The sequence below is a fragment of the Nannizzia gypsea genome, genomic scaffold (assembly GCF_000150975.2).
Source record: "Nannizzia gypsea CBS 118893 supercont1.6 genomic scaffold, whole genome shotgun sequence".
Taxonomy (NCBI): Eukaryota; Fungi; Ascomycota; class Eurotiomycetes; order Onygenales; family Arthrodermataceae; genus Nannizzia; species Nannizzia gypsea.
Window position 1 is genome coordinate 13,348 of NW_003345196.1, and position 27,985 is coordinate 41,332.

A 27,985-nucleotide genomic window follows, 5' to 3' on the forward strand; every position below is an offset into this window, starting at 1 on the left:
CAAAAAAAAAATCGTTAACTATCACAAGAGGTATCGAAGCTTCTCGGTCAAAGCCCAACCCAATTTACCTTGATGTTAAGCTTAACGGTGGCGATCAAGAAGCCTAAATCTTAGGCCTTCAAAGGACTCAGGCACGCCTTGTGGAAGCATAGCTCGCAGAAGAATACCTTAGGAGCACTCAATCCTCAAAAATGCTAGCATTGTAGAATCTTTGTATAAGGAGGTTGCCGTTGTTCGATTTGAAGCATAAAACAGACAGCGTATAGGTTTTGACAATGGTCTTATGTCTTTTTCGATACGTGATTAGTGGATATTGCAGAGATTGGGCAAACGAAAGCATTGAAGGAATGGTATACTTAAGTACATCTATTGACTCCCTGGGGTATTTACCTACTCTAATTAACAGTATTCCTCTATCCAAGCTGTCATCTCTCCAATTGTTGGACATTCAAGGAAGAGCGAGCTCTTAATCTCCACTCCTAGTTCAGCGCGGAATTTCTCTGATAATACCAGGGACATAAGTGAGTCGACACCCAGCTGCACAAAGCTGGCGTCTCCAGTTAGCGCTTCTACTTCTAGTCCTGTCTCGCGGGCCATCAGTCGTAGACACTGTGATACTGTGTTGCCCAGGGGCTCAGCACTCTCTGATTCAGGGGGTGTCGCGATAGGAGACTCTTTGGGCGTTGAGCTCTCAGAGGATGATGCCAAGCGCGGCACTGGGACCGGAAGCTTGTCGGTTAGGGTATTGTTTGCAGTTGAGTCAGAGACAACGATGGATGGTGAAGGGGCTGAGATCTCAGGAACACTCTGGGTGATACCATGGGTCTTCGTGGCTGCAGACACAACTGGCGGTGCGGGTCCAACAACTGAGGTTGTGGTGGGAGGCGAGAAGAATCGATCCATCAGCAGCCGAGGGACGCGGCGGAAGCGAATCATGCCTACCATACCCACAATTTCTTCTCCCTGGAGTATGTAAACATCACCGCCGTGCATATTTGGGTCCTCTAGCAGAGGGAACATCCGGACGTAACTGCGATATTGGGCACCGGGTTCTAGCTTGTTCAGCAACCGGAAGCTGTCGCATCCCGGTGTCACAAAGAAATAGTCTCGGGTGTTGGATGCATCGCTACCGTTCATAACCAGGCCTGCCAGGTGGGAAACACTATCAATCCAATGTGGCGGCGTATGCCAAGTGCCGTGACGTTCTGGGACGAGTGTCACTTCAGCCATTGCCTCAAGTTCATCCAGCACAACCGAATCCATGCCACGGTATCGATCTGCATAATCGACTACGTTCTTGAAAAGAGCATAGGCCAGGGGTTTAGACAGTCGACTGGCTTTACCTTCAACTGCTCGTTGCTCTAATGCTTCGATGCGTCCTCGGACTAAATGTGCCAACCTGGCCCATTCTTTCTTCCATGCAGCTGGGTCCTCGAAGCGAACCGTCGCTGTTGCGAAAGACTCGGCTGCGCACTCGCCAGTCTCCCCGTCAGCGTTGAACCAAGAGAGGCACATGGAATTGGTAGACAGGTCAAGGTGTGCTTGCAACACCAGAGGCTGAATGCTCCCCCTGGTCTTGCTAGCGACTTGTGCATGCAAGACTTCCACATCAGTGAGATTCATGTGAACATCCTTAACATTAGGCATCAGTAAACGATAGAGATATTCGCCCACAGTAAAAGCCATGTCGGACCAAATAGACTATAAAATTAAATTAGCTGAGGGTTTGTATCAGGTATTAGATGATGAAGGCTCAGACTTACGGATGTTGCGACTCCACATTTGTTCATTGTATGCCCTTGTATAGCTTCAAGGAAGTCAGGGTGCTGCATGTCGGATATCGTATGGAGTGTGGCAGTGGTGGACTCGATAGTTTCCGCTGTGATCTGGTGGATTAAGGACGTTCGCAGCGCCGATGGTCGTGACATAGAAAGCGAGAACGGTGTCATTGGCTTTGTCCCATGCTTGAGGTGAGCCTTGTCCAATGTCCATGTCCCAATGTACGGAATCCAGTAATTGGTTTCATTCCATCGGTACTTTGGCAGATGTAACAATGAGTATTCGCACTCACGCGGTTTAAAGAATTCCGCCCAGCAAGGCGTTAGGCCTGCGAGATGGAGGGTCACAAGGCTCTTGCATATGGTTGCTATGCTGTCCTCATTCCGTCGGCAGGAAGAGACGACCGAGACTGAAGGGATCATACCACGCACAAGTCCTGCGCATATTGGATGAGGACCAACATCGATCCAGACAGTTTTGGAGTCTACAAGGCCCATATCTTGGGCAGCTTCAATGGCCGCCGCAAAATCAACAGTTTCCCTAGCAGCACGACGTAAATAGTTTGCGTTAAGGGACTTCACGTCAAAGATGGCGGTGGCCAGTAGAGGTGATAGCACTGGAATACTTGGGGCATTGAATGGGACATGTGCTGCAAATGCCTCCAGATCATCCAGGATTGGGTCCATTTGTGCTGTATGGAATGCATATGGGACATCTAGGAGTGTACATTTGATGCTCTTCGCTTCAAGTGCCTTGCGGATATCGTTAATTTCATCCTTAAGGCCTCCAATAACTGTGTCCTGGTTAGTATTGCAGCACGAAACCTCGTATTCAATTGCAGCAGTGTCAGGTCCGCTAGCAAGCATTTGCTGAATAGCGTCTTCTGATGCTCGAACTGAGAGCATCGAGTGGCTACCTAGAGTGCATCGTTCCTCAACCAGCCGTGCCCGTCGACCGACGAGGTAGATGGCATCAGCAGCGGATATCACGCCAGCAACCGCAAGAGCGGCGTATTCCCCGAGACTGTGTCCGATAACAGCACTAATACTCACACCTAGCAAGGACCAGAACCGTGCCAAAGCAATTTCAAGTATCACGACACTTAGTTGCGTTAGAATCGTCGATTTCGAACTATCTTCGATGCTACCATCAATTACGGGCACAACAGATGGGAAGCCCAACCGTTGCGCCAGTTGGTCAAGTTGCTGCACCTGCGAACGGAAATATGGAAACTCAGAGAAAAGTTCCCTACCCATGCCACTGTAGTAGGCGCCCTGGCCAGTAAAAGCGAGTACAACCGAAGGAGCCTCGTTCGGAATAGGGCGTACTTCGGAAGCAAAATTAGTGTTGTCAAGCTGAGATCGCAAGGCCTTCTGAAGTGCTGGGATACATGAAACAGCCGTACCAAAACGCATATTGTGATGCATTCGACGAGAAGACGTAGTGTAGGCCAGGTCCGCTAGGTTCGTTTCCGGATGTTGGTCCAAGTATGATAAAAGGCTTTCCATGTTAGCTTGCAGCGATTTTTTGCTCTTCGCAGATAAAAGCACCGAATGAGTGATACGGTCCTCTGGGTTCTGGGCCTTTACCATTTCTGGCGCATCTTCCAGCAGCAACGTGGTGTTTCCTCCGTGTGCTCCGAATGAATTAACCACTGCAAGACGCTTCTTACCCTCTACACGTGGCCACGGTGTGTTCTGCATAGCAAGCCCAACGTTCCGGCGTTCAAGATCCTTAGGGATGGTCGGATTGATCTCACTTTTTATACCAATATGCATGGGAATCATATTCTTCTGGTACACAAGGAGAGCCTTCAGTAGAGATGCAATACCAGCTGCAGCTTCACCATGTCCGATGTTACTTTTCACTGCCCCTAAATGGAGACGCTGGTCAGGTCGACGACGAGGTGTCACTGGTGCAAAGATATCCGACACCGATTCAGACTCAACTGCATCCCCAGCCTGAGTTCCTGTACCATGGAGCTCGATGTAGCTAACATCAATCGGATTAACGCCAGCTTGGTGTAACACTTGTCGATAATTAGCTTTTTGGGCTCCGGCGTGCGGGTGGGTAATTGAGATAGCCTCTGCTGAGTGATTTGTACAAGCACCGAGGACAACAGCCAGGATATTATCATTATCAGCCTCAGCATCCTCGAGTCGTTTGATAACAACTGAACCAATACCGTCAGCTCGGCAATACCCGTCTGCATCCTTGTCCCAGACCTTGCATTGTCCCGTCTTAGAAAGAAAGTGGGCATTTCCAAGGCCGCAGTAGTTATCCGGATCTGTTATGACATTAAGGCCGCCAGCAATGGCAGTATCAATCTCGCCGGCCCACAACGCAGAGCAAGCAGCCTGCACAGCAGCAAGCCCACTCGAACACGCTGTGTCAAGGTTAAATGACGGGCCAGAGAACTTAAAGAAGTAATTAATTCGCCCGTTAGCAAACGCACGTTCGCCACCGGGAACTGCGTATGTGCTGATATTTTGTGATGCATTTAGTTCTCTCCAGTCATCACTGGCCTGGCCGTAGAATGTGCCGATGCGGCTAGGGTGTGTGGAAGGGGTACGGCCAGGAACAACACCCGCCATTTCCATGGCTTCGTATGCTGTGACAAGAGCAAGTCTCTGCATGGGGTCCGTTTGCTCGGCCTGGTTTGGTCAGTCTTAATGAAATGAGGGTGACCAATGAGAAGGGTAGCATTATCCTACCTCTCTTGGTGACATATTGAAGAAACCTGCATCAAAATAGCCCGGACGGTCGATAAAGTTGCCATATGGAGTCTGTGTTGCATTTTCTGTTTTCCCCGTGGGATCATAATGAGTGTTTAGGTCAAAGCGATCCACAGGAACTGTCGTAAGGGTATCTCGGCCATCTTCCAGCAGTTTCCAAAAAAGATCAAGATCATTAGCACCCCCGGGCAGTCGACATGCCATACCCACAATGGCAAGTTTCGAAGAGGCGTGCGAGCGAGGTTGACGGGGCCCGAAGTCCTTATGAACCCAACACACTAGGTCGCAGCGGATGAATTGTTGCTGCTCCTCGGCAAAATGGGCTTCCACAGCGGAGTGGATACCACGAAGAACCAGTGAAGTACGGAAAGAGTCAATCCGGCATTTCGTCGCTGCTTCTGACTGGAGCTTAAAGTGCTCTATAATGCCTGCAGTAACATTGTCAAGATAGATAGTACCAGTCAGTAACTCAGTTCCAATTTCAAGGAAGAGCTCGCTTGCTGCTTTAGCAACGAATGGTTTGCCAGTCTGAGAGGAAAGTAAGGCCAACCGTACAGAGCGGTCGGGCTTAATGACACTCTCAGCGCAATTGATTATGGCATCTATATCGCTCCGTGTATATAGATGCGATGCGTGGCAAAGGCCATCATACACTGGCAACGGGAGCGACTTGGAGTAACGCAAAATAGGAGAATGCTGGAAAGCTGCCTTGACTCGGGATGGCGGCCCGCTCACACTAACTGATGTCTTGTCTGCAGCACTGATGAAGACCTTGGTCAGTTCTGGGCTATGCGTGTCTGTGTTGAACTGATTGAGCTCATCTTGGACGCTCGCCTGTGTCATCTCCGTGACGACGTGAGCCCAGCTTTTGAGAGTACCGTCTGATTGCGGTGTTTCCAGTTTTGATGAGATATCGGCAACGTAGATACCTAGCCGGAAAGAAACTCGAACAGCTTCTGCGCCATTCTTAGAAACGTCCGCTAAACTGCTAGATAAAGCAACAGCGGCGGCGGCCAGGATACCAATGCTAAGGCCAGCGAGCAGAGTTCTCTCTGGGATCAGGTCCCACTCTACATCCTCAGCTTGATAATGTCTATTTTATACAAGGTTGATTAACATGACAAACCGACGAAGATAACTGATGGACACAGACATACCCAATAAACATGCCCAGTTCTAAAATGGTTAGCATGGAGCTCTCCATGGCAGCTCCAAGAGGCCCTTGACGAAAGTCGACGTCGGCGAGATCCAGAACAGAGTTAAAAGGAGGTACCAACTCCTTCAGGGGCCATGGGAGCTTCGCTATCTCATCTTTCAGAACAGTTGTCGATTCCTCTAAGAATGCGGACAGTAACCTGAATCGCCTGTCTTTGCTATGTTGATACAGACGGCGGAAGAGATCTTTCAAGTCATCACTGGGAAACTCGTTTCCGAAGAAAATTACCCGCTGTAAAGCTGAATCCATGATGTCGTTGTCGATAGTGATGATTGTTCTTGCTGTTTGAAATATAGCAATGCCGTGGAACCTTTTAAAAAAGCCATGGAAATGGCCAAGTAGATGTAGATACTAAAAGATTCAGGAATAAACATAGGCATAAAAGCCGAATATTCCAAAATCCGAAGGCAGAAATTGGGTTGCCTGTGCGCAAAGACCGACGGAAGCTGTGTCGGTGTAAAAGCCGAGCAACGCTTCATATTCTGATATAAAGGACTAATAATACTCATGACGAACAGAGTCAGAATTGTTCATTCCGGAAAATAACCTCTGATTGTCGATTAACATCACCATGGCTTCCCTACCTATCTTTGACTCTGTCTCTCGTTTCCTCCCGCTCACCAACGAGGATGAGCAGTTCTGGTGGAGATTGACTGGCCAGCATATGGCTCGCATGATGCATGAGGCAGGCTACCCTGAAGACCGCCAGGTTGAATGTCTCCTCTTCCATCGCTTCAAGGTCGTTCCTTGCCTGGGCCCTCGACCACACTCCGACATACCCTGGTATAAAAGCCGTGTGGGCGGAGGAGCCGCAGATGGCTGCCCGATCAACTACAGTTGGCGATTTGGCACTGCCGATAGAAAGCCCCATATTCGCAATTTTATCGAGCCCCTTGGAACTCTGACGAACACTCCGGCCGATCGACTCAACGAGGTGGCAACTAAAGCGCTCTTACAAGACTATGCCATGACACTGCCAAATGTCGACCTGGAGCTGTTCTGGACGTTTGCGCCTCATTACCGGCCGCGTATTATCGAAAAGGCAGACATGGAAAAGCTCGCCGGGGCTTCGTTACTTGTTGGAGCAGAAATGTCTCCAGACTCTCGTACCATCGATATTAAGGCATACATGTATCCTCGAGTCCCGTCACAAACCAGCCAGCTCCTCACCACAATTCTCCCCCAAGCTATGCGCGATGCTTATGGTGAGGACGTCTGCCTGGACAGCCTCAACCTTGTCCGTGACTTTATGACAAGTGATCCACAAGGAAGCCAACTTACTCTGACGGGCACCACCGGAATTGATTGCTGCAAACTCCAGGATACGCGCGTGAAAATTTATGTTATCACTCGCAACACTTCATTCGACCACATCTCCGCCATAATGACTCTGGGAGGCCGGCGGCCAATCTCAAAAGAGCTCCTTAGCCAACTTCAGACACTCTGGTATGAGCTCAAGGGCGCTCCGGCAGAGCTCCCCTCGTCTGAACAGCTGCCGGCTCAGACAAAACCGGATGGTAGCAAAAATCCCATCGTCGTTCCCTTCTATTTTGATATCCAGCCACGGCTTGCACTACCAGATGTCAAGGCATACATCGATGTGAGCACCAGCCCTGTAAGTGACCTCGCAGCAGCCAAGGCAGTGGTTCGCCATTTGGAGCATCATGGTAGCGGGCAAAATCCACAAGCGTACTTAAACGTCTTGCAGGATATCACCCCGGTTGAAGAGCTGGAAACTCAGAAAGGTGCTCTCGCGTTCTACTCGGTAGCTGTCAAGAAGAACGAGCTAGATATCACCTCTTACTTTAACCCACAGGTGTATAAGCGTTATTTCGCTCATGAAGTGCAACTTAATGGGCAGCGACGGAGTGCGTTTGAGTAGATGCATTGTCTTTTTCAAGTTTATTTGGTGTATAACTCTGATAGTATGAAAGTTTACATTCATTTATCTTCTTTTTATTGTCAAGGCAAATAAGACTCGCTACTCTTCGACGTTGAAGTAAGCATTATTACTAAGCAAAATTAAGTTGAGTCTCGTTAGGTTTTCATTTTCTATTTTTAGAAATTAGCCGTTCCTTGGCTTAAGCAACCAACGAGCAGCAAATAAACAAGGTAGTGGATGCTGCACAAGAGGGAGGCCAGAAGCTTATGTCCTTATCAGCGCACTCTCGTATTGAGTAGTTTCCACAAATCCCATAAAAGCCGTTTCTAAACCCCGGAAGCGTGCATGTATTTCCCAGTCTTCCGCCTATCTCGGATTTTAGACCCCTCGAGTTGAATCACTTAGAAACGCATACTCATATTATTGCCATGTCAAGGTATGACTGTCACTCGAAAAAGAGAGGAAAAAATTATTTCAGAGTGCGCTCAACATGGCGAAGCAACAGAGAACAGTTCTGATCATCGGAGCTGGCATCGCTGGCCTCACAACTTCCCGCCTCCTCACAAACAATGGCATTCCCAATATTGTCTTTGAGGCATCAACACCAGACCGCAGTCAAGGATTTGCTATTAGCCTTCAAGAATTTGGATACTCGACTCTCCTGTCTGCTCTGGGCGATCTCCCTCTGAGTAGCCTGATCAAAGGTGTCGCACCAGACCGGGTAATTGGTGGTACCGGTTGGATTGACCAGGCGCTGAGGGACAACCGAACTGGGGAGTTATTAGTCGCACCAGAGCTCACAACAACGAAGCAGACAGTTGTGCGTGCGAACCGTAATGCATTACGCCAATGGATCGCAGATTGCGGAGATGAAGAGCTCGATGTGCGATACGGACATAAACTGCAAAGGGTCGAGGGGAAAGCAGGTAACATCACGGCTGTTTTTGAAAACAAAGCCAAGTACAACGGGTCTTTGATTATTGCCGCTGACGGCGTGAATTCTACTGGTATGTGATCCTATTTAACACCAAGTGATGTGCTGTGTGGTTGGTTCCTGGTGGCGACTGTATAACGATATTAATAATATACACTGACCGTGGGCAGTCCGCTCCCAGGTTCTTCCCAGCGTGGTCCCCGAGACGATACCCTTAATCCACTATCATGGCGAGTTCCAGCTCTCCCGCACCAAATTTGATGAGCTCATTAGACCTTATAGTGGGCACTCCAATATTCTTGTTGGTGTTGGCGACCGGTTTAACACCCCGCTCTCAATCTGCAATATGAGCAAGTCTCATGTCCATCTCGACTGGTCGTACTCACGGACTGTTAAGGAAGGAAATGATTTGCTGTATCGCCCCAATCTCCCCTCCGAGGAAGCAAAGAAGATTCCCCTAGCTCTTGTCGAAGAGTTGGGAGCACTTGATTTAGCGGGACCTTGGAAGCACTTCTTGAACCCAGAGTCCCTCAAAAGCCACCGTGTATTTCATTGGACTACTAGGTGCGTGTATATGACACAAGATGATGCCCGGAGCGCTGGTGAGAAAGGTATTGTCTTTGTGGGTGATTCGTGGCACGCGATGCCTATTTTTGGCGGCGAAGGAGGGAACCATGCGCTCCTTGACGGTGTCGAACTATCTAATGCTATAGTAACGGCTATGGCTAGTACTGAAAAGGATTATTGGAGCAAGGCTGTGGCTAGCTATTATTCTAGCGCCTGGAAACGATCACAGGAGGCTGTTCGGAGGTCAACCCAGCGCTTCTTCCTACTCCATCGACCAGCGGCAGACTGGAGAGAGATTGCAGAGAAGAAAAGAAGAACAACATAGCGCGTCGATAATATAATCGCATCATTTACTGACATATTGTGAATATCCTCTGCCTTGCATTGTAGAGCCTACCACAAGTAGATGAAATTGTTCTAAAGATCCCAGCCCTACTCAACTGAGATCAATCTAGATTGAGTTAGTTAACTAGGACACCCGCGCATCCTACTTCGCTTTTTTTGTTCTAACGCAAACCACTGTCGCTTCAGCGGATCCCCAGGTTTAAACCCCACTCTTCGATCTTCAGTCAATTTCCACAGCACCTGTAGTAAAGATGGCGCCAGGGCCTTCTCAATCACCTCCTGCGGTAGTCGTCCATAAATCGATATCACAATTTCATTCAATGTCAACCCACCTTTAGTCCCTTCTCCCCGTCGTTCTTGGCCTTGGACCAATTCTTTTGTCAGCGTAGATAGCATCATACGCTCACGCCCTTCCCTATGCTGTATGTATTCATCCAACTTTCCCGGTAGATTCTCAATAATTGCCCCATGCGCTGGATATCCGAGGCCGCAGGCTAATGCAGACATATTCCTTAGGCTATCCATATAACACCCCAAATCTTGAGCAACGCTGAATCCGTGACCTAGGACATTATCCCCTGTGAAAAGGGCGTTTTCTTCCTCCAACACGAAGCACATATGATCCACCGAATGCCCAGGAGTAAAAACTGCACGCACCGTCGCGCCATTCACAGAGAAAATTTGCCCATCCGTTATAGTATTTTGGCCGGCATCCGGATTGTTCTTATATATTTTGTTCGTGAGTAAAGGGTTATGTGCAATCAAATCCGGGACACCACCGGTGTGGTCACCATGCCAGTGAGTAAGAAGAACGTAAGAAAGCTCGATATTATGAGTAAAAAGAAATGAGGAGATGCGATGTATCCAGGCGGGGAGGCCCTTTTCGCTATAGATCAGCTAGCTGATAATTATCTGGGTTCGTAGAAAAGTAGAATGGTTTACATACCTGTGCCGTATCGATGAGGATGCGGGATCTGCCTGTTCCAACTAGATAGGTATTTGTGCCTTGGAGGTGCATGCTACCTGGGTTTCCGCCGAGTATACGCACAACACGTTTGCTGACATGGGATATTTCCGGCAGATTAGGCAGACTACCTTCACGGCCCATGAGAAACTCCTCCCAGAAAGATTGGTTGAATGGCAGGCGACCACCCATGGCTCCGCCGCTCAATGATTGATCCATATTTCGAGGGAGGTAAATGATGGAATGAATCTGTCACTCGGTTGCAGGGAAACTTCAATAAAGAATTTTAGGACTGGATCATTTGAAAATGATCGGTTTTTTGGGTATTGAACAACGCCAAAAGCCGAGAGTTATGCATCGGCCAAAAGCCGAGTCAATACGAGAATCGCCTTTTATAACAATACGTCATCCAAGAATATATATAGTTTTTTAACGCCCACGGGAAAGATAATGCCGATTACGTTTTACTGTATAGCAGGCCCAGCTATATCGAATTCTTATGGGTAAGTAACATGGGGTGGAATGGTACATAGGTATATATGAGCTTGAAACTCTTCGGCTTTTACCTCTTGTTCCACTCTATATATAGCAACATACGACCGCCAGTTCGGAATTTAGTGAAGTTAACGCCAAGCTTTAACAAGCTTTGTTAAAAGAAGCTAAAACGTGGTTGCATGGGATTACGAGACTAACCAAAACGGGCAGTGTGATACTTTTGTGGCCTTTTGAGCAGTCTACAAGTTATTAACATGTAACTAAAACTTCGACGCACAAAAAGGTGGATTGTTGAGTCCTTACATATTTATTCATTAGCACTCAATAACTTTTTAACGAGTCACCTTCAGTTCAGATTTGGGTATAAGTTGAAACGGTACTAACGTCGGAACCAGAATTTTTAAGATAATATAAGTACATTCCGAGGCCGCTATATCAACTCTAATGTCTCATAGGCCATTTACTAAAAATCTCTAGCTTTTCTTGGGCTGATTCTCTTTTTGTCTTTCTTCCTTTTCTATTTTCCACTTTGACTCCCTAGATCCCAGGGCGTGCGTTGATAGTAATATTTGAGTTCATCAGGAAAGAAACATGTTAGGTCTGGTAGTTTCACCGTCATGTAAGCCTGCTATCACCTCTTCCCATGCTGCCCATGACTGATCATTTTCCATTAAAGGCTCTTGTCCAGCAATCACAAGCTGGCTATCGAGTGAAAGCAATAACGGGTCCAGCTTCTGCAGTGACGTCGAAATCGGAGCCGCCTCAGTCGCTGAAGCTATATCTGGTCCATTATGCGGAAGGTCTGGCGCTGGCCAGGGCCAGTTACTTAATAAATCCCCATTCGATGTGATACTAGACCGCGAAGGAGGCGTGTGCGGCACGGACAATGTGCTTGGTATGTTTGCAATCTCGAAGGCCGGGCTTGCGGTTAAGCTGATGCTCGTACACAAGGTTGGCGATAGCTTTTCTCTAACATGACACATGAGTCTCTCCAACGTTGTGCTGATTGCCTTACTAGTCCCTGATACAGCAGCCTTGTGTTGTTGAAAAGCCGCTTCCACAATGGGCAACGCGCGCTGTATCAAAGTTTTATCTTGGCAGACGTAACATTCTGATATAGCAACGGCAAGTGGCTGCCACGGAACCGTAACAAACCAGCGGAATCCTTCTCCACGTGGATCAGTGTGCACGAGCTGCACTTTCTCGAGAATATTCAATGCCAAGGAAAGAGTGCTTGCGCTTCCGTTTGTGTCTAGTGATGGCATCAGGTGGCCAGTGCTTCCCCTGTGTTGATGCCGAAGCGGACGGATAGCAGAAAGCCTTGCTCCAGTGACGAAGCACTGGATTCGATGCCATGTAAACCAGGCATACGGTGTGGATTCAGGATCGCAATAAAATAAAAGGCGGAGTGTCTTCTGCTCAAACTGCTGAACGTGTTGCTGCAGGATTTCTTTGTCAGTACTCGATGACTCGAAATTGAGGAGCCGGCCTGCAGCTTGGACATGATAGGACACCATGGAAAAGGTGGTATCTGTCAGCCCTTCCCGGTCAGAGATATCGTGAGAACTTTTTGGGCCAAAATCAGAATCATTGATATGCTTAGGCGGAGCGAAGGATGATGTAGCCTCAGCTACACTTATTAGAGGCTCAGAAGGCCGACTTAAGGAGGTCTGAAAATCCAGTAAGCAGATCGTGAGCCAAAGCCGCTTCCGCATCTGTTGGCTAAAGAAGGTCTCGTCTGCGCCTCCAGGGAGATCAAGGGCTTTAGCGATTCGCACTGCGAATGCCATCAATGTCCATACAGCACGACTTGGATCCTCTGACCTCCTGGCAACCTGGATAATTGTCATGGAAATTAGAATATTATGTTCAGTGAAAATCCGTGCGCTAATGATTCTGTGTTAGAAAACTCACAAGGTATAATACAAACGCTTGCAGGGTGGTAACCTCGGGAGATACCAGCAGGTTACTCTTCTCTAACGCTGCTTCGCATGCTCTCCTCGCGCGAGAAACAATACTGGACTTGGTTGCGTGGAAACGAGCCCAGCTCTGTGTTTCTGTTAAACTGGTTGCTGCTGCGTAGCAAATGGCTGCGCCCAGAGCGTCGACCGCAGAATGACGTTCAGAGAATCCTAGGTATCGTTCTCCCTGCAACATCCATCTTTCGACTGACGGCCGATGTAGAATTTTGATAACGGGGTCTACATTTAGAAGATATACCTGGCACAGTTGTATTGAGATATCTTTGTCTTTAATGATGGAGGTCCATCCAACGTCCAGACCAGATGGTCCGCTTAACCCCAATACTCGTAAGCTGCCATCACCCAGGTGAATTGTTGCCTGGTTGTGTGTCGATGAGCTATCATCGTCAAGCTCGTTTGGAGTTAATTCAATGATATCCCGAGATTGCTGATCCTTGTTTGTTTCAAAATCCCTTCATCAGCCTTCTGATATTTTATTGATGTGTTATGGAGGTTACTGCTCGAAACTCACCAGATTTGAGATCTGACTAGTAGGTGAGCGCATGCTGTCTACCAAAGACTCCAGCCTGCGAATTCGTTCCTTGAGGTCATCAACAACCGCAATGCCTGCACCTGCACCTGCAGAAGAAGGAACATCGACCTGTATCGAGGCTTCGGGGTCCTCAGGTGAGATCCTTCGCATGCGCTGAACATGGGCACCTCGGGGTAATCGTGGCCGTCGTACTGGGATACAAACCACGCCCGCAGACGCACAATTCGTGCATGGATCAAGCTTGTCACACTTGACTTTCCGCTCGCGACAAAGCTCACAGCTGAGGTGAGCAGTTGGCTGGCGTCTTTTTTGGCCTCGTTTCTCCATATCTGTGCAGTGCTGAATAGATAGCTAAGTGTGCTCATAATATTGGGCCTTCGCTATCGGGCAACCCAAGCTATATAAACACAGCAGCCTAAGACGAGATTAGCACCTGTCCAGATACATTGAGCACGCGGGCTGCTGAACTCCCGCCGAGGCGAGTTTTACTCCGTGTCGAGCCCATTTCCTGGTCTCGCCTTCAGCAACACGAGAAAACACGAGACGGCCTCCCAGAGGCAACTCTATATTTGTCGGAATATATCTATATATCTATACTTAGATATATAAGTATGCTGATAAATATAATCGACGTTTGATATGTGGGCCGCCTATCAGGCACCTGCTAAGCAGAGTATAAGACCGAGCTCGTCGGCCGACCTCCAGCTAGCAGACCCTCGTTTCTCTGGATCTTCGTGCTTCAGCTCTCGCGCATTCTGGGTCCGGCCAGTTAGCCAACGAAAGGGCCAAGAGAGGCAGAAACGCCAATCTGACACGGATGAGCTCCTTTTGGTGTTAAATGCACCAGCCTTATTTGCTGGTTCGGGCGTCAGCAGGACATTCTTCCCTCTCATCGTTGATTCCAATACGAGATTCTTCCCATTCTTGCTGGCAACCATCCTCTCTCTATCAATGCTGGCTGGTCGATGTGCGTGAAGATGTGCTACAAGCCTTAGTGGCAAAGTCTTAGCACTATCGTTGCACGTTATGCTTTTGCTAGGCATGATCTTGATTTCCCTCTTCCGTACGGAGGATGCAGATCCAGATCACTTGAGGTTATTATTATTGCCCTCGAAAATATACGGCTCGCTCCCTCCGCTGAAGTCGCGGACATCCCGGGATGCAACCTGCTCGCTTGAGGCCTCCAGGATAGCCCTGCAAGCTCCTGATTCACATCATCTGGGTGGGTTCCCAAGCGCTGACTGTCCACCATCAAGCTCAGGAGTGTCTTTTCCAGTAATGAGAAAAGCTTAATACCAGGTCAAATACGAGCTGGGCAAGCTAATTGGATAAAAATAATCAACGCCTCAACTACGAATGAAAGGGGAGAGAATGGGGCAAAGGGAGCCATGGAGAAATACAAGAGATACGGAGCACTCCGTACTCCGTACACGAGATGAATGTCAGTCTCAAAAAGCAGAAAGTCTGAATACCAAGGCCTCTAATCTAAAGCCTCGAAGAGCTGATATAAGATAGGATATAGAGTAGTCCGTACTCTTCGTAGCTCTGTCCAAGGGGCGGGTAAAACGTCCAACTCCTCCAGGCATACTCCAGCGCACCTCTTCCCAAGTCTTATACGGACCTCAGTCTCCACAGCCACGCACCCTAACAACCTTGCCGGCACTGCCACCCCCCAATTATCGAATGATCGAAACGTCATCTGTTCTTCTCCCTATCAACATCAACGCCTTCTTTCGAAAAAATCCGAAGAGTAGTGCGTATTAATAAGCAATATCACATGACTATTGGCAACATGGTGACATGGTGACTAATCGATAATATCACGTGTCGGCCTGAAGCTCGACGTTTGCGCGGCCCAAATATTTCATATAAACATCCAAAGGGGAGATTGCCGACTTGGAAGAAAACACCCACACCCGTCCGGAGGATAATCAGGCCTCCAGAATACCTCTATGTGTTTGTTTGCTTGTTGTCATTGCTGTCTTTCTTTTTTCTTTGCTTCCTATGGATTGCACCGTTATTTTGTAGATATCTCCTTTTTGTTCCATACTAAAAACCCAGCAAGCCATGACATTATTGCATAGTGACTATTCCAGCCGCAGTCCTTTTGCCGAACCAACTACGCTTGAAAAGATCTCTCAGCGGCTACCTGCGATCTTCCGATGGGGGGCTGACCGAATTAGAACTCGCATTGCGTTCTTCGGAAACATATCTACTTTCACTACAAGACGCACCGGCCGGACAGGGGTGATTAAGACTCTTCTTCAGACACTCTTTACTATTCGCACTGCGCTGGTCTTGTTGTGGGGACTTACGCTCTGGTGGGGAGAAAGAACTGTATTCAAAGAGAGTCTGGAGGCTTGCAATTGGAGTCATTGGGAAAAATGGGTGAGAAGCCGCCCTGCTGTCCATTTTGCTCTTGCTTTGCGCTGGTTAATACTAACATACTGCTTCATCTACCTAGCCCCCAAATGCCAGACCTCATCACATTGTTTTCATAGCCGATCCGCAACTTGTTGATGCACACACCTATCCTGGTCGACTGTGGCCGCTATCCTCATTAACTGAGTTTTATGCAGACTTGTATCTGTACCGGACCCATTCACTACTTCAAAAGTACCTCCAGCCTGACAGTACATTCTTTCTTGGTGATCTCTTTGATGGAGGAAGAGAATGGGGCACAGAGGGATATTCCAGCCCGGATCCCAGATTCAAGGGTTACGGTAATGACTATTGGATGAAAGACCACAAGCGATTTTCAAGAATATTCTTGGATACCTGGGGGTTAGGGGGACATGGATCCCAGTCAAGCCATGGTGGAAGGAGGATGGTAGCCGGGTTACCGGGGAACCATGATATCGGCTTTGGTAATGGTGTGCAAATGCCAGTTGTCCACAGGTTCCGTTCTGTCTTTGGAGAATCGAACCGAGTTGATATCGTGGGGAATCACACAATTATCTCAATTGATTCGGTCTCGTACAGTGCAAAGGACCAGGAGAATTCAGAGACAGGGGGGTCAAACACCGGCAATCGAGCGAAAACGGAGGTATGGAATGAGACACAAGAATTTCTCGACAATATGAAAACCCTGAAGCAGGAGGCTCTACGACAAGAGCTATCTGCGTTGGCAGGCAACGATTCACCCGCCCCAGATCCAAATACACAGCTTCCAACAATCCTTCTCACACATGTTCCCCTGTATAGGGAACCACACACCCCATGTGGGCCTTTGCGCGAGCATTGGCCTCCATCGTCAACCAATCCTTTGCCAGACAAAGATGAGAGAAACGCGATCCCCATCAGCAAGGGGTATCAGTACCAGAATGTCTTAACCGCCATGATATCAAACGAAATCATGACCAAAGCGGGGCCGGTTATGCAAGTATATTCGGGCGATGACCATGACTACTGCGAGATTATTCATACCGAGTTTAGCGGAGCTCCAAAGGAGGTGACAGTGAAGAGCATGTCTCTGGCAATGGGCGTCAGAGTGCCAGCCGTCCAGCTGGTGACGCTGTGGAACCCCATTGACCCAAAATCAGGTAGTCCTCTTGGTCTCCCTGGCTCCTCGACAACTCTGCAAAACCAGATGTGTCTGCTCCCTAACCAAATATCCATTTTCATTGTATATGGTTACACCTTTGCACTCACTGTCCTGGCTCTCCTTTCACATTCCATATATCTTTCCTACCGCCATAAAGTGGGGTCTACTACCAGCACGGATTCGATATTGCCCTTAGCTTACCGGCGGCCTATCAATGACTACTATCCCCGCTCGACTGAGTTCCCCGCCGCATCACCGTCGACGACGTCGTCCAATTCAATCGGAGGGGCCTATTCCATGACCCGAACCAGGGCTGCTAGTACGACCTTACCTTATGAAGCTCGTGGCTTCAAGGCGGCCCAAACCGTTGGAGGACCCGCTGAAGGAAACGGTGGAGTTGCAGACCAGGTTGCATCAACGATACCATCGGGCGATAACACACGATCTCGACGGTCAGGATGGGGCGTCATGGACAATAACGGTTATTCTGCCATAGCGGAACCCTCTCTGGAGAGGGGTCTTTCCAGCCGGGCAAGTCTGCGTCCTTTTCAGGTATTTCGAGAGGAGCTTGTGTCATCTACAAAGTGGGTTGCCGTTATGTCTCTCGGGTGGTATTTGTGGTTACTCTGGACATGGTGATGCAGTCAAGCCACCCTCTTCCCCCTCGGAGCGTGCCGATAGCCTCCTTTTCTCTCGGCGCCGACCCTTTCCCCGATGATACCTACCGTTAACAGCGTTTGGCGTTTCAGCTAGCATAAGACATTCTTCTATTGGCAAAGCCGACTTCTCAGACTATCGATCTTCATCTCTCTTCCCGCTGCGACCCACGCCATGGCCACCCGCCCTGACACTAGTAAATTCCCCGAGGCGCTTGAGAAGCAATTTCGTTAACCATCAGTCAGCATGGTTCTCGTGAAGAGGTGGCTTGCAGTCACGCATCTCTTCTAACGTGGTTGCTATGTCTTGCTCCCCAAAATCTCAACGCGCGACACATCAGGGGCAGAACAGCGTACGGAGTAATATGCTAGGTATATAAAGTCTGCATGTTCTGCTGGCCTTGACCTATGACGGTGGCTGGACAAGGACAAAGGACAGACCTTCCAGATAGGCTTTGGTATCCTCATTACAGAATCCTCCACGTATCCTAGAGATACAAACCGGAAGGCGTGTACGGAGTACGGCGTATCAGTTACTCCCTCCTTGCTTACTCTGCCATACGAAGTATATAATGATATGCAACCAATATTAGCTACATAGTACTCCGCACGGGCTGGGATAACTTGACTCGCAAGTTTTCATTCTGTTTATCAAATGTCTCAAAAACTGCTCCTCGCTGCTTATTTTCTTTACCGCAAACCGTAACCAAGTCTTTACGAATCATCCCTCCATCCATCCCCGAGAATAATGGAATTTTCTCTCCCTCCTTTCCGCTCTGACGCATGTTTCACGCCGTGGCTGATCAAGGCACAGCACACGAAGCTGCCAGAAGAAAAGTTGCATCTCGTTGTACGCCATCAGCCAACTTGGAGGGAGGCTATTTGGTATTTGCTTTCTTTTTGCTTTTTTCCCCTGTTTTTTGCTTTTTCTTAGGTCCAGGAGTTCTTCGTTCAACTTGTACCACCCACCTCAGCTCCCAGGCTGGCTCACCGTGACGCAAGAGTGTGATAGCGAATTCTCCCTTGGACACCATCAGGATTCCTGTGTCTCCAACGCTGCAATGTCCAGCGTTCCCGTACGAGCATCAAACAGTCGGCACATTTCGTCTGTGCCATGTCCTTGCCTGCTAGATCAGATTTTCTGTGCTTTTGTACATGGCGAATAATGTGATAGCCACCACGTCACATTCATTCATTCTTCCCCCCCTTGCCCAGCATAACTACAGTGCACTATCTGGCGGAAAGCCGTCCTACCGAGGAACTAGTACTTTGCGCATCAGCTAACGGTGATTTCAGCTAGGCCAGCTGTCGGGCGACGCCAGGGGGATGAAATCACTGCTCTTAAAGCAGATGCCATGGGCCCTGAGCTTATTCTTCCCCCTTTAGTCGCCAGTGGCCGCCTACGGATGTACAGGAGATGCACACCGAGTATTTTGCGAGCGTCATCAGACATCGCTCCTCTTCGTATAAGGTACTCCGCTATAACCGGTACACAGTTGATCCCGTTTTCTGTCTCGCAGGCGAGGGAGATTCATGGTTATCCCGCATACGGAGTACACAAACGATATTGCATCTCGTTAGCCTGGTTCACTTCGATATTCGCATTTTCTGAATATACAGCTACAAGGGGAAATGCAATAATTAATGGATATATATATATATTTCATCCAACAGCTCCAGGCCCGGAGGCAGGGTTCTTTTGTCTTCCAGTCCTAATGGCGAATCCAACATCTATCTGTCCAATTATCGGCCAGAATCACAGCCACATCGGCAGCAGGCGCTAAAACAGGGGCATCGCCAACGAGATTTAACTTGGCTGCCGATCTTTCACCCTTGCCTGTGGGTACACCATGGGTTGCAGAAGTCAGGGGCTGAACAAGTTGAAGAAGGCTTGTTTATGTACGGAGTACTCCTGCTGACTCCATGCTTGTACCAAAGATGGTGCCCCCGCATATACTCGCTAGTGTATGACATACCAATCCGATTCTTGGTTACCGAGCTCATGAAGCTTTCCATTAACTAGTTATGGCACCAGCACACTCGGAAATGGGACAGAAGTTGGACAATTTCCACACGTACCCTCAACAAAAAAGCAAAACGCTAGGCCAATTGTGAATAACGTTTGTTCGAAGGGGGAAGCAGGGTAAAAGGACATCCTCCAGCGAAGTGATTACCTCTTTATGCGGTTTCCACGCATGAGGTGTGTACTTAAGGCGAGTTGGAACAGCATAAGAGACTCCATTTGCTTCCTGACAGCTCTTTTTCTCCACACCCTTTGGCCACTAAACAAAATAGTCACGAATTGGGCATTTTCGTTGTACGTATGTACCTTGCCGCCACGACGATCTTCAAAAAGCAGTGCGTCCAAGACCAAGAAGGGGGTATTTTTAGCGCCGGAGGCAGGGGGAAAAGCTCCACGCATTTATTTTCTCAACGCCGAAAGCCTCATATATATCAAATGTGTTGATATTTTAAGCCCCAGGAAGCAAATGCTTTTCTTTTCGGCTTGCCATTGGGGTTAAGACATCCGAGCCTTCGGTGAGGTCGAGACCGTTATAGTCCATCTTTCAAATACTTGATCTCTTGCCTTTCTCTTTTCTTTCTTATCTTTCTTATATCACTCGTTTCCTTCCCTCTATTTATCCAACACAAATTCATTCTTTTCCTTCGCTCAGCATCCTTTCCTCTTCTCCTTTCTCACGATCGTTACCTTTCCGTTACAGTATATATTAATTTACTCAAATTACTTTCGTTTCTCTTCAATCAATCCATCCTGCGCTGAGAGTTCCAGCACCTGAAGAGGCTACCGTTCGTTCAAATGGCCACTTCATTATGGAGAGGGCTTACTGTCCTCTCCTTTCTGCTTTGCATAGCTCTACCAGCATTTGCAACTGTTTCAATTAGGGGAGTCCAAGAAGGTGTCAACCATGATACTGGCGAACGGCCATCTAGAAAGAATCTTGCGACATGGGAGTTTTCCGGACCGGCTTTCGATCTTTATATACAAGCTCTCCGTGCTGCCCAATACGATGACCAAGAGGAAATTCGCAGCCAGTACTCTATTGCAAGTAGGTGGCCACCATCTACCCTTATCATCTATAAACCACTAATAAGTTATGATCAGGTGTCCACGGGTTGCCGTATGGGCCATGGGATGGTGGTGAGCGTACCTCTCGCGAGCAGGGATATTGCTTGCATGACTCCACTTTGTTCCCTCTATGGCACAGGCCTTACCTGGCTCTTCATGAGGTCAGTAGGCATGGTTTAGATATGTTAAAGCAAAAAGCCGCACTCCAACTTTACTAAAAAATGAATATATATAGGAAGTTATCTGGACACATGCTCAGAGAATAGCTGCCTCTTACCCGGAGGAAGATCGCGCCAAATACGTTACTGCTGCAAGGACCCTGAGGATTCCATACTGGGATTGGGCAAGCAACCCTGATGTTCCTCGCTCTATGACTACCCCTGAAATCGAGATAAATACTCCTACTGGCATGCAAAGCATCGAGAACCCTCTGTATCAGTACAATTTCGAGCCTTCGGTACAAAAAGGGTTCCCAGCAGGGGATGGGGTAAGTTTTCGATTAAGAATTTTTTTTTTCTAATACAAATGCCCTTGAAGGTCCTTAACTGACAATTCCTTGCTGGATTTCAGTTTACATCTATCCCTCATTCTACTCGATATCCTGACGGAAACGGTGAATCCCAAAATGACCGGGCAATCAGAGCAATGAGATCAAATGGCGCATCGTAAGGCATCCCAATGCAAGCTTCTCCCTTCAATATAGTGGTATGGAACTAACCTCCTGTAACTTTTTCCCAGTCTTCGTTCGAGTGTCTACCAACTTTTGAGCAGCGAGTCGGATTACAGTACCTTCTCAACCCAGGCATTGCCAGACCGTGACGGGTATAACAATGTCGAAACTATACACGGATATGTTCACGGCTTGGTCGGTGGCCAGGGCCACATGACCTACATCCCATGGTCTTCTTATGATCCGATTTTCTGGCTTCATCATGCGTAAGTTTATCCACAATAATGTTGTTGGATTGAGGTTAAAAATTAACACCAAATAGCAATGTTGATCGACTCATTGCACTTTGGCAAGCCATCTATCCTGATTCATACGTCGCACGAGTGCCGAACGAAGGAGGCGCATATATGACTGAGCGAGGAACTATAGAAGATGGAAACACACGTACGTACCTTTAATATGGGAAAGTACTTTGGTTACTGTAATGCTGACATTACGCTTCACATAGCCTTGTACCCATTTCATGCGGATGGCAACACATACTATACTGCCAACAGCGCACGGTACACCAGGACTTTCGGGTATACCTATCCGGAAATTGAAGACTGGGGTGTCAGCAAGGCGGATCTGCAAAGAAATGTTCGGCGACATGTGAACGAATTGTACAACAACCCATCCCAACAAGCTGCGAAGCGGGCCACAATCCATCGTCGAACCCAAATGTACGATTCGCATATCCGAGACAGTAACAAAAGCCACTCGACCAACGGTGGGGGAGCTAGCTTTGAGAGTATGTTGGACGATGCCTTTGATATGGTTGAGGCCATCGGTGACTCGATCAGCCAAAGTTTGGATCGATTTGACGAATGGGGTGTCAACAACATGAAGAAGCAGTGGGTTATCAAAATCAGGGTTAACAAGTAAGTCAGTTAGGACGAGGAGTACCGTGCATTCAAAAGCTAACGCCAAACCTAAATAGGAGCGCAGTGGGCAGACCCTTCAGTATCCACTTCTTCATGGGAGACCCGCCAAAGGACTCGAATACCTGGAGTTATGCCCCCAACCTGATAGGTTCGTATGCAACATTCGTTCATGGAATGGGTATGCCAGACCCTAGTATGGTTGCTGGAGAGGTCCCGCTTTCGCCAGCCCTCGCTGCTCTACTCTCTTCCAGCACCATTCTTGGCTTGGATGACACCATTGTGGTCCCCGTCCTAAGCAAATTCCTCACTTGGGAAATCCAGGATCAAGATGGGAATGTCATTCCGATCGAGGACATTGTCAAGTCCAATGGTGGTAAAGGACTAGAGATCCGCATTGCTAAGCGTGATGTCCAGCCCTTGACTAAGGGTGACCTGGACAACTTCCCAGAGGTCGGAGAGTGGGAGATGTATGATAGCATTACCAAGGGGAAGGTAGGCGGTTATTAATGCTGAAGCTATGAACTAGCTAGACAGCCCTCCTGCGTTTATTTGATACCAGAATATTTTATTTCATCACCTCATTTCTTCCTATTAAACCCTTCTTGGCGCATTTTTCTCCCTACTGGTCGTTCTTCCTCAATCTCTCCATGGATTCCTACATTTTTTTTCGGCCTTGTGCCGCCGAGTTGGCTCCGTGCGTTTATCCCCGTTCAGTATATAATACAATTTGTTGCAGCTTTAGATTTCGGCATCTAAAACATCGTACCTGGCTTTGGTATTGGTTGTTATGTCAATTTCTCATACTAAAAATAGAACTGTGTTTAAGCCTTGAGGTTTAAATAAAGTGGTCTGTGTGTAACTCTAAAGCTTATCTAGTAACTTTGATTGGACATCAGGCTGCTGATTCAGCCGCTCAGGGCGACTTTCGGCATCTTCTCCTCCAAGCGACATCCATCATTTGCAGGGGCCAGGGCGCTATTATGTATCAGTAATTAAGTAATCCTTGGTCTTTCGCTGGCACTCTGGGGACAATAATCCAATAGGAAAAGCGGTACTTATCTTCTCCAATTACAAATTTTACATTCCGAAGCCCGGCTCCCTGTAAAACGTCCTCTGCACCGCTTTTGTACCATAGCTCCGGTAATTAATTCAAAACAGTGATGATGAAACTTGCTGCAAATGCATGGGCAGTTAGGAGATATTTCCTCTTACGTCCATCATATTGCTGTTCAACTTGATCGCCGGTATTCATTAATAATAGAAATCGGGGAGACACTGTTTGCTTAAGAGCCCGTGCGAGGAGCAAAACGACCAGTTCAAAAAGAATAACTACCCAATGAAACCAAAACAATAAAAAGTACATTTCTCTCAGTTCTTACCGACGATTATTTGGGGGAATTTGAAATTCAACGCATAATTGTGCCCCCTCGAATCTCCTGTCGCTTTTTGCTACTCGTGGGTGTCCTGGAATTTTAACGAAACCTGCTATTCCTTATCGAAAAATCGCGGCCATCCTTAACTGAAGGTTTCGCGTATATGAGATATTAATTAACTAGGCAAATCGTTGTTTTCAATTCCGCTTGTCCCTATCTCGTTACCTTTCCGCAGAAAACTAAGAGAGTCTATACCCGTAGAAGAAGATAGAACGAACAAGAAAAACGTGAAATAGGAGCGAAAAGAACAAACCAAGATAGACGATACTACTACAGAGTGCCTGTTTATCTTCTACTTGTCATGGCCACAGCAGCCACATTCATTTCTTCCCGGCCTATTCGAGTACAGCCCAGTCGTTCAACGAGTCGCGAAAAAGTACCAAATCAACAGCACTACACATATCTTGCGCAGCCACAGGATCCACTCCCTGTCTCAACTCCTGGAACGCCCCCATTCCCAGCTGATGGTGCTGGGATAGGTGCATGCGATGTCTGCTATCAGAAGAGATCTCTTAGCGCCATGAAACGAAATACTAGCATACGTTGCGCGCGTCATTCCAACAGCCAGGAATGTACGTTCTACACAAATAACCAAGCAGGAAAGCGGAAATATGGCAACCCTAGTCCAGATGCTGCCGATTGTGTAAAGAGGTAGCTCTCCATGCATGACGAAATTTCTATATCCCCTACCTCTTTGAGTTTACAAGGAGGGAATCGCCCTATTAGAGCTGATTGCTAACATCTTATCGATTGACCATGCGAATTATAGACAAGCAAAGGACAGTTTGCCGTCCCCAGTGTCTGAAATCATAACGGACTACCAACAGAGGCCATTGGTGACTGCCATTGATTCAAGGGAGACACCATCCGCCAACTTTCGCAATACTATGGCCGCCGAGATAGAGCCCCTATTCGTGGACTTCCTTCCACAGGATTGGACTAACGATAGTCAAGTAACATCAGCTCGGATTTGGCTATGCTCACGCGAAGGCTGTTCCAACAGAGAGGATGCTTCAGTTGTTTCATTAGAAACCGTCGAAAACCTAGTCACCCCATTTGGGCCAGCTCTTTTAGACAAATACTTTAAACATGTTCATCCAACACTTCCAATTATAGTGGAAGACAGTTTCCGAACTGCATACAAAGAAAGGAAAGACATTCCGGCCCTCCTTTTGGGGGCTGTCTACCTCATTGCCTTGAAATGGCTAGAGCCTAAGTCCGGGGTACAAACGTTGCGCCCGCCAGATGCCATTGGGCTTGAGACTCTGGTTTGTAGGAGTCTTAACGAGTCCCTTTCACGGCCTCAACTAGCCACAGTTCAAGCTGGCCTGCTTCTCTCACAAAAACCTTCGTTCTTCACACCCAGGTTGGTGGCCCAGCTGGTAACAGCAGGGTTCGATTTGGGTCTGCACCAAGACTGCTCTAGCTGGCAGATACAAAGTTGGGAAAAAGGGTTGAGGAAGAGGTTAGCCTGGGCTCTATATATGCAAGATAAATGGTGTGCATTGGTGCATAGCCGACCGTCACATATATTCGCATCCGACTGGGCAGTAAAGGACCTAATCATAGATGATTTTGAAAATACCACACATTCAGCAGCTTGCACTGCTTCTCTTGTTTCTCTCCCCATTCATTCATCGCCCTCTAATCATGAGTTTGGGTGTCTGTTCTTCTGTCAGCTCGTCAAGCTGACTCGCATACTATCCGATATCATCGAATCGTTCTATACCCTCGAAGCCACCCAACAATTATCTGCATCCCGAGAGAACCGTATCTATACCATCCTATCGAAGGCGAAACCCCTTCAAATTCAGCTAAAGGACTGGTTTGGCCAATTGCCTGCTGATTTGAAAGTAGACGCTGATTGCGGCGTGGAAGCTGGCTCAAGTGGTGGCATACATCTGGCCTATTTTGCAACAGAAATCATGCTTCACAGATGCATTGTTCGGTCCATTTCGCCTGAGACAGCCGATCAGTATCTTATACATATATGTCGATCTGCGGCAAAGACCCGTCTCATATCTGCCATGGAGTTCGTAAACCGACTAAGACCCATTCATTTACGAGCATTCTGGCCTGCAGCTGCAAAGAGTAATTTCGCTCTCATCGGTGCATTCGGGGTCTTACTGCAAACCACAGCACCGACCCAGGAGGAGGAGGAATTCTACAGAGCCCGGTTACGGGAATATCGATGGACCTTGAGCGCCAGCCGGAAAGATGCAGAGTTTTTGGACTTTGCTATAGATAGCCTTGACGGGGTGGCCAAACTTATACGCAACGAACCTCAAAAGCCGGCATTTCAAAAGCCCATAGACCACTTGAGCCTCTATCGTTCGCCGAATGCGGGCTTCATTGACCGTCGGTACGGCCGGCCTGGTGTCCATCTCCGCGGGCAGTCTGTGGCGCCCAGCCATACGTCACAGCAGGGAGATGGATATTATGGCTCTGATGAGTACGAAAATCTATCAGGATGTGCCGGGATGCATCCTCGATTTAGCCTCCCAACTGCAAAATCTGGCTTGGTATCTCCAGCTGCCTCAGCTTCGAGTGCCAGCATCATACGTAGGCGCTCACAGGGCAATGGCTCCCTGATGTCTAGATCTGCTACATGATAGGTATTGTGCCAAAGGCGGGTTTGTGTTTCTCAGAAGTGATTTAATGTTCGTGCCGATAATTAATACGATATAATGGCTATCTCCGCGTTGCATCAAAGTCTTATTGCGGATGCAACTGGGCATTGGGAGGGTGGAGTGTCTTGGGGAGGGAGGGTGTCATGCATTACATGTCTCTCTCAACAGGTAGCGGAGGTTTATTGTTATATACACTCTACTCACTATGTAAGTAACAGACAACGAAGTCATGACTTTTTGCGACAGGCTTACTGGAAATGTAACCTCGGTACGGAGTACGGAGTAATCATTCAGACCTTGGTCAAAGCGAGTAGTACATAGTAATGTCATGGCTCGTAGCTCCAAGATTCTGGCCCCAACTTGCATGCTTTTCTATTGTATTTTCTACAACCAGGCCGTTTATCCATAACGCCATACTTGAATAGCATACTTCCTCTGAATCCCACCCCTCACATCCCGTGTCTCAGTCAAGTCTCAGGATTTTACTTTCAGCCAACATGCGTCCAGTGGGGTTGCAGTACGTGAGCATTCGGAGTGCGTTCGCCGTTATACGCCCAACAGGGAATACAAACAGGAATGCCACACAGCCTCAACCGCTGAAGAGAGACAATGCAGGAAGAATCGTCGCCAAGAAAGAAGAAAAAAGAAGACAGAAGACAAAGGGTATATCAAACAAGCAGGACACTGTATGGTAACTTAGTCAGTATAACCCAGTCTTGAGGGGACCAGCAGGGCGGAACTTACGCATTAACACATCCATCATTCTCGCAGTTATTTGTGATTTGTGCCCATTTACCCCATACCACCTTTCCTCCAGTGGTAACGAGCCCCAGCTCGGACACATTGACCTCGATGATAGTTCCTTTGGTCAAGACACCTAGTTGTGTATACATCGGACTTTGTGGATTCTTTTTCACGCTAATAATAGGCAGTTGGACAGTGACCGCAAGCTCTGGGTGAGTAACGTTGGCTTTCTTGTATCGAAGACCCATAGGCCGGATGAATCTTTCATATTTGACTGGTCGACGGGTGAAATCAGCTCCAACGAAAGTAGGTTTGGTGACCATTCTTTTCCATCCTTTCTTCTGGATTTTCTTTCCCGTTTTGACGACTTTGAACATCTCCTCTTCGCTTATACCCTTAACTTTTGGCAAAGGGACAGAAAACTTCGCTGCTTTCTCGGCACGCTTGTCTTTGATCGCACTAGACAAAGCTTTCGCAGTAGTAGGTTGAGAACGATCGAGAAGGTAGTTTGGCAGTGGTGTAGACGATGGCTCGCTTGGTTCGCCTGAAGATTTGACATTCCGCTCTTCCTGGGCTTTGATGCGCTTTCGCATCTGGATCTTTTCGGCATGGCGTTTCTTGTGGAAGAGTTTAGCTCGTAGGCCTTTAAGCTTCTGGGAGTCCTGCGATTGTTTGTGCGATTCACGGGCAATACGTTTTCGGGTCCTCTCCTCGTGGTCGAGGCTGTATTCAATATTAGCAAAAGGAACAGGCGACTTTGCCCTCATTTAGAACATGAGACTGGGCTATTGGCATAACTCATGTCTCCTGTTAAAGAAATAGTACCACATACCGGCGCCCATGTTGCTTCTGCCATCTCTCGATAT

At 48.0% G+C, this 27,985-nt stretch overlaps 10 protein-coding genes across 10 annotated transcripts; 6 read left to right on the top strand and 4 right to left on the bottom strand.

Moving 5' to 3' along the window:
* Nucleotides 1-399: 399 nt before the first annotated feature.
* Nucleotides 400-5,979, bottom strand: MGYG_06588 (conidial yellow pigment biosynthesis polyketide synthase; the record flags this gene model as incomplete). The annotated part of the gene is made up of 4 exons (XM_003170554.1): nt 400-1,701; nt 1,764-4,433; nt 4,494-5,607; nt 5,672-5,979. The coding sequence occupies 4 exons, from the start codon at nt 5,977-5,979 to the stop codon at nt 400-402; spliced, it is 5,394 nt and encodes a 1,797-aa protein (XP_003170602.1).
* Nucleotides 5,980-6,301: 322 nt separating this feature from the next.
* On the top strand, nt 6,302-7,612 carry MGYG_06589 (dimethylallyl tryptophan synthase GliD1; the record flags this gene model as incomplete). The annotated part of the gene is made up of 1 exon (XM_003170555.1): nt 6,302-7,612. One exon carries the CDS (start codon nt 6,302-6,304, stop codon nt 7,610-7,612), a length of 1,311 nt encoding a protein of 436 aa, XP_003170603.1.
* A 490-nt stretch (nt 7,613-8,102) lies between these two features.
* On the top strand, nt 8,103-9,438 carry MGYG_06590 (FAD binding domain-containing protein; the record flags this gene model as incomplete). The annotated part of the gene is made up of 2 exons (XM_003170556.1): nt 8,103-8,619; nt 8,717-9,438. 2 exons carry the CDS (start codon nt 8,103-8,105, stop codon nt 9,436-9,438), a joined length of 1,239 nt encoding a protein of 412 aa, XP_003170604.1.
* Nucleotides 9,439-9,545: 107 nt separating this feature from the next.
* Nucleotides 9,546-10,614, bottom strand: MGYG_06591 (hypothetical protein; the record flags this gene model as incomplete). Its single annotated transcript, XM_003170557.1, has 3 exons — nt 9,546-9,564; nt 9,625-10,337; nt 10,405-10,614. The coding sequence occupies 3 exons, from the start codon at nt 10,612-10,614 to the stop codon at nt 9,546-9,548; spliced, it is 942 nt and encodes a 313-aa protein (XP_003170605.1).
* Nucleotides 10,615-11,495: 881 nt separating this feature from the next.
* Nucleotides 11,496-13,758, bottom strand: MGYG_06592 (C6 zinc finger domain-containing protein; the record flags this gene model as incomplete). Its single annotated transcript, XM_003170558.1, has 3 exons — nt 11,496-12,752; nt 12,832-13,332; nt 13,411-13,758. 3 exons carry the CDS (start codon nt 13,756-13,758, stop codon nt 11,496-11,498), a joined length of 2,106 nt encoding a protein of 701 aa, XP_003170606.1.
* Nucleotides 13,759-14,070: 312 nt separating this feature from the next.
* On the top strand, nt 14,071-14,406 carry MGYG_06593 (hypothetical protein; the record flags this gene model as incomplete). The annotated part of the gene is made up of 1 exon (XM_003170559.1): nt 14,071-14,406. One exon carries the CDS (start codon nt 14,071-14,073, stop codon nt 14,404-14,406), a length of 336 nt encoding a protein of 111 aa, XP_003170607.1.
* Nucleotides 14,407-15,498: 1,092 nt separating this feature from the next.
* Nucleotides 15,499-17,614, top strand: MGYG_06594 (hypothetical protein; the record flags this gene model as incomplete). Its single annotated transcript, XM_003170560.1, has 2 exons — nt 15,499-15,819; nt 15,896-17,614. 2 exons carry the CDS (start codon nt 15,499-15,501, stop codon nt 17,612-17,614), a joined length of 2,040 nt encoding a protein of 679 aa, XP_003170608.1.
* A 2,835-nt stretch (nt 17,615-20,449) lies between these two features.
* Nucleotides 20,450-22,819, top strand: MGYG_06595 (tyrosinase; the record flags this gene model as incomplete). Its single annotated transcript, XM_003170561.1, has 8 exons — nt 20,450-20,699; nt 20,756-20,880; nt 20,955-21,206; nt 21,290-21,384; nt 21,458-21,655; nt 21,712-21,833; nt 21,898-22,309; nt 22,369-22,819. The coding sequence occupies 8 exons, from the start codon at nt 20,450-20,452 to the stop codon at nt 22,817-22,819; spliced, it is 1,905 nt and encodes a 634-aa protein (XP_003170609.1).
* A 1,227-nt stretch (nt 22,820-24,046) lies between these two features.
* Nucleotides 24,047-26,357, top strand: MGYG_06596 (transcriptional activator protein DAL81; the record flags this gene model as incomplete). Its single annotated transcript, XM_003170562.1, has 2 exons — nt 24,047-24,396; nt 24,515-26,357. 2 exons carry the CDS (start codon nt 24,047-24,049, stop codon nt 26,355-26,357), a joined length of 2,193 nt encoding a protein of 730 aa, XP_003170610.1.
* Nucleotides 26,358-27,115: 758 nt separating this feature from the next.
* On the bottom strand, nt 27,116-27,975 carry MGYG_06597 (ribosome biogenesis protein NSA2; the record flags this gene model as incomplete). Its single annotated transcript, XM_003170563.1, has 2 exons — nt 27,116-27,874; nt 27,952-27,975. The coding sequence occupies 2 exons, from the start codon at nt 27,973-27,975 to the stop codon at nt 27,116-27,118; spliced, it is 783 nt and encodes a 260-aa protein (XP_003170611.1).
* Between the last annotated feature and the right edge of the window lie 10 nt (nt 27,976-27,985).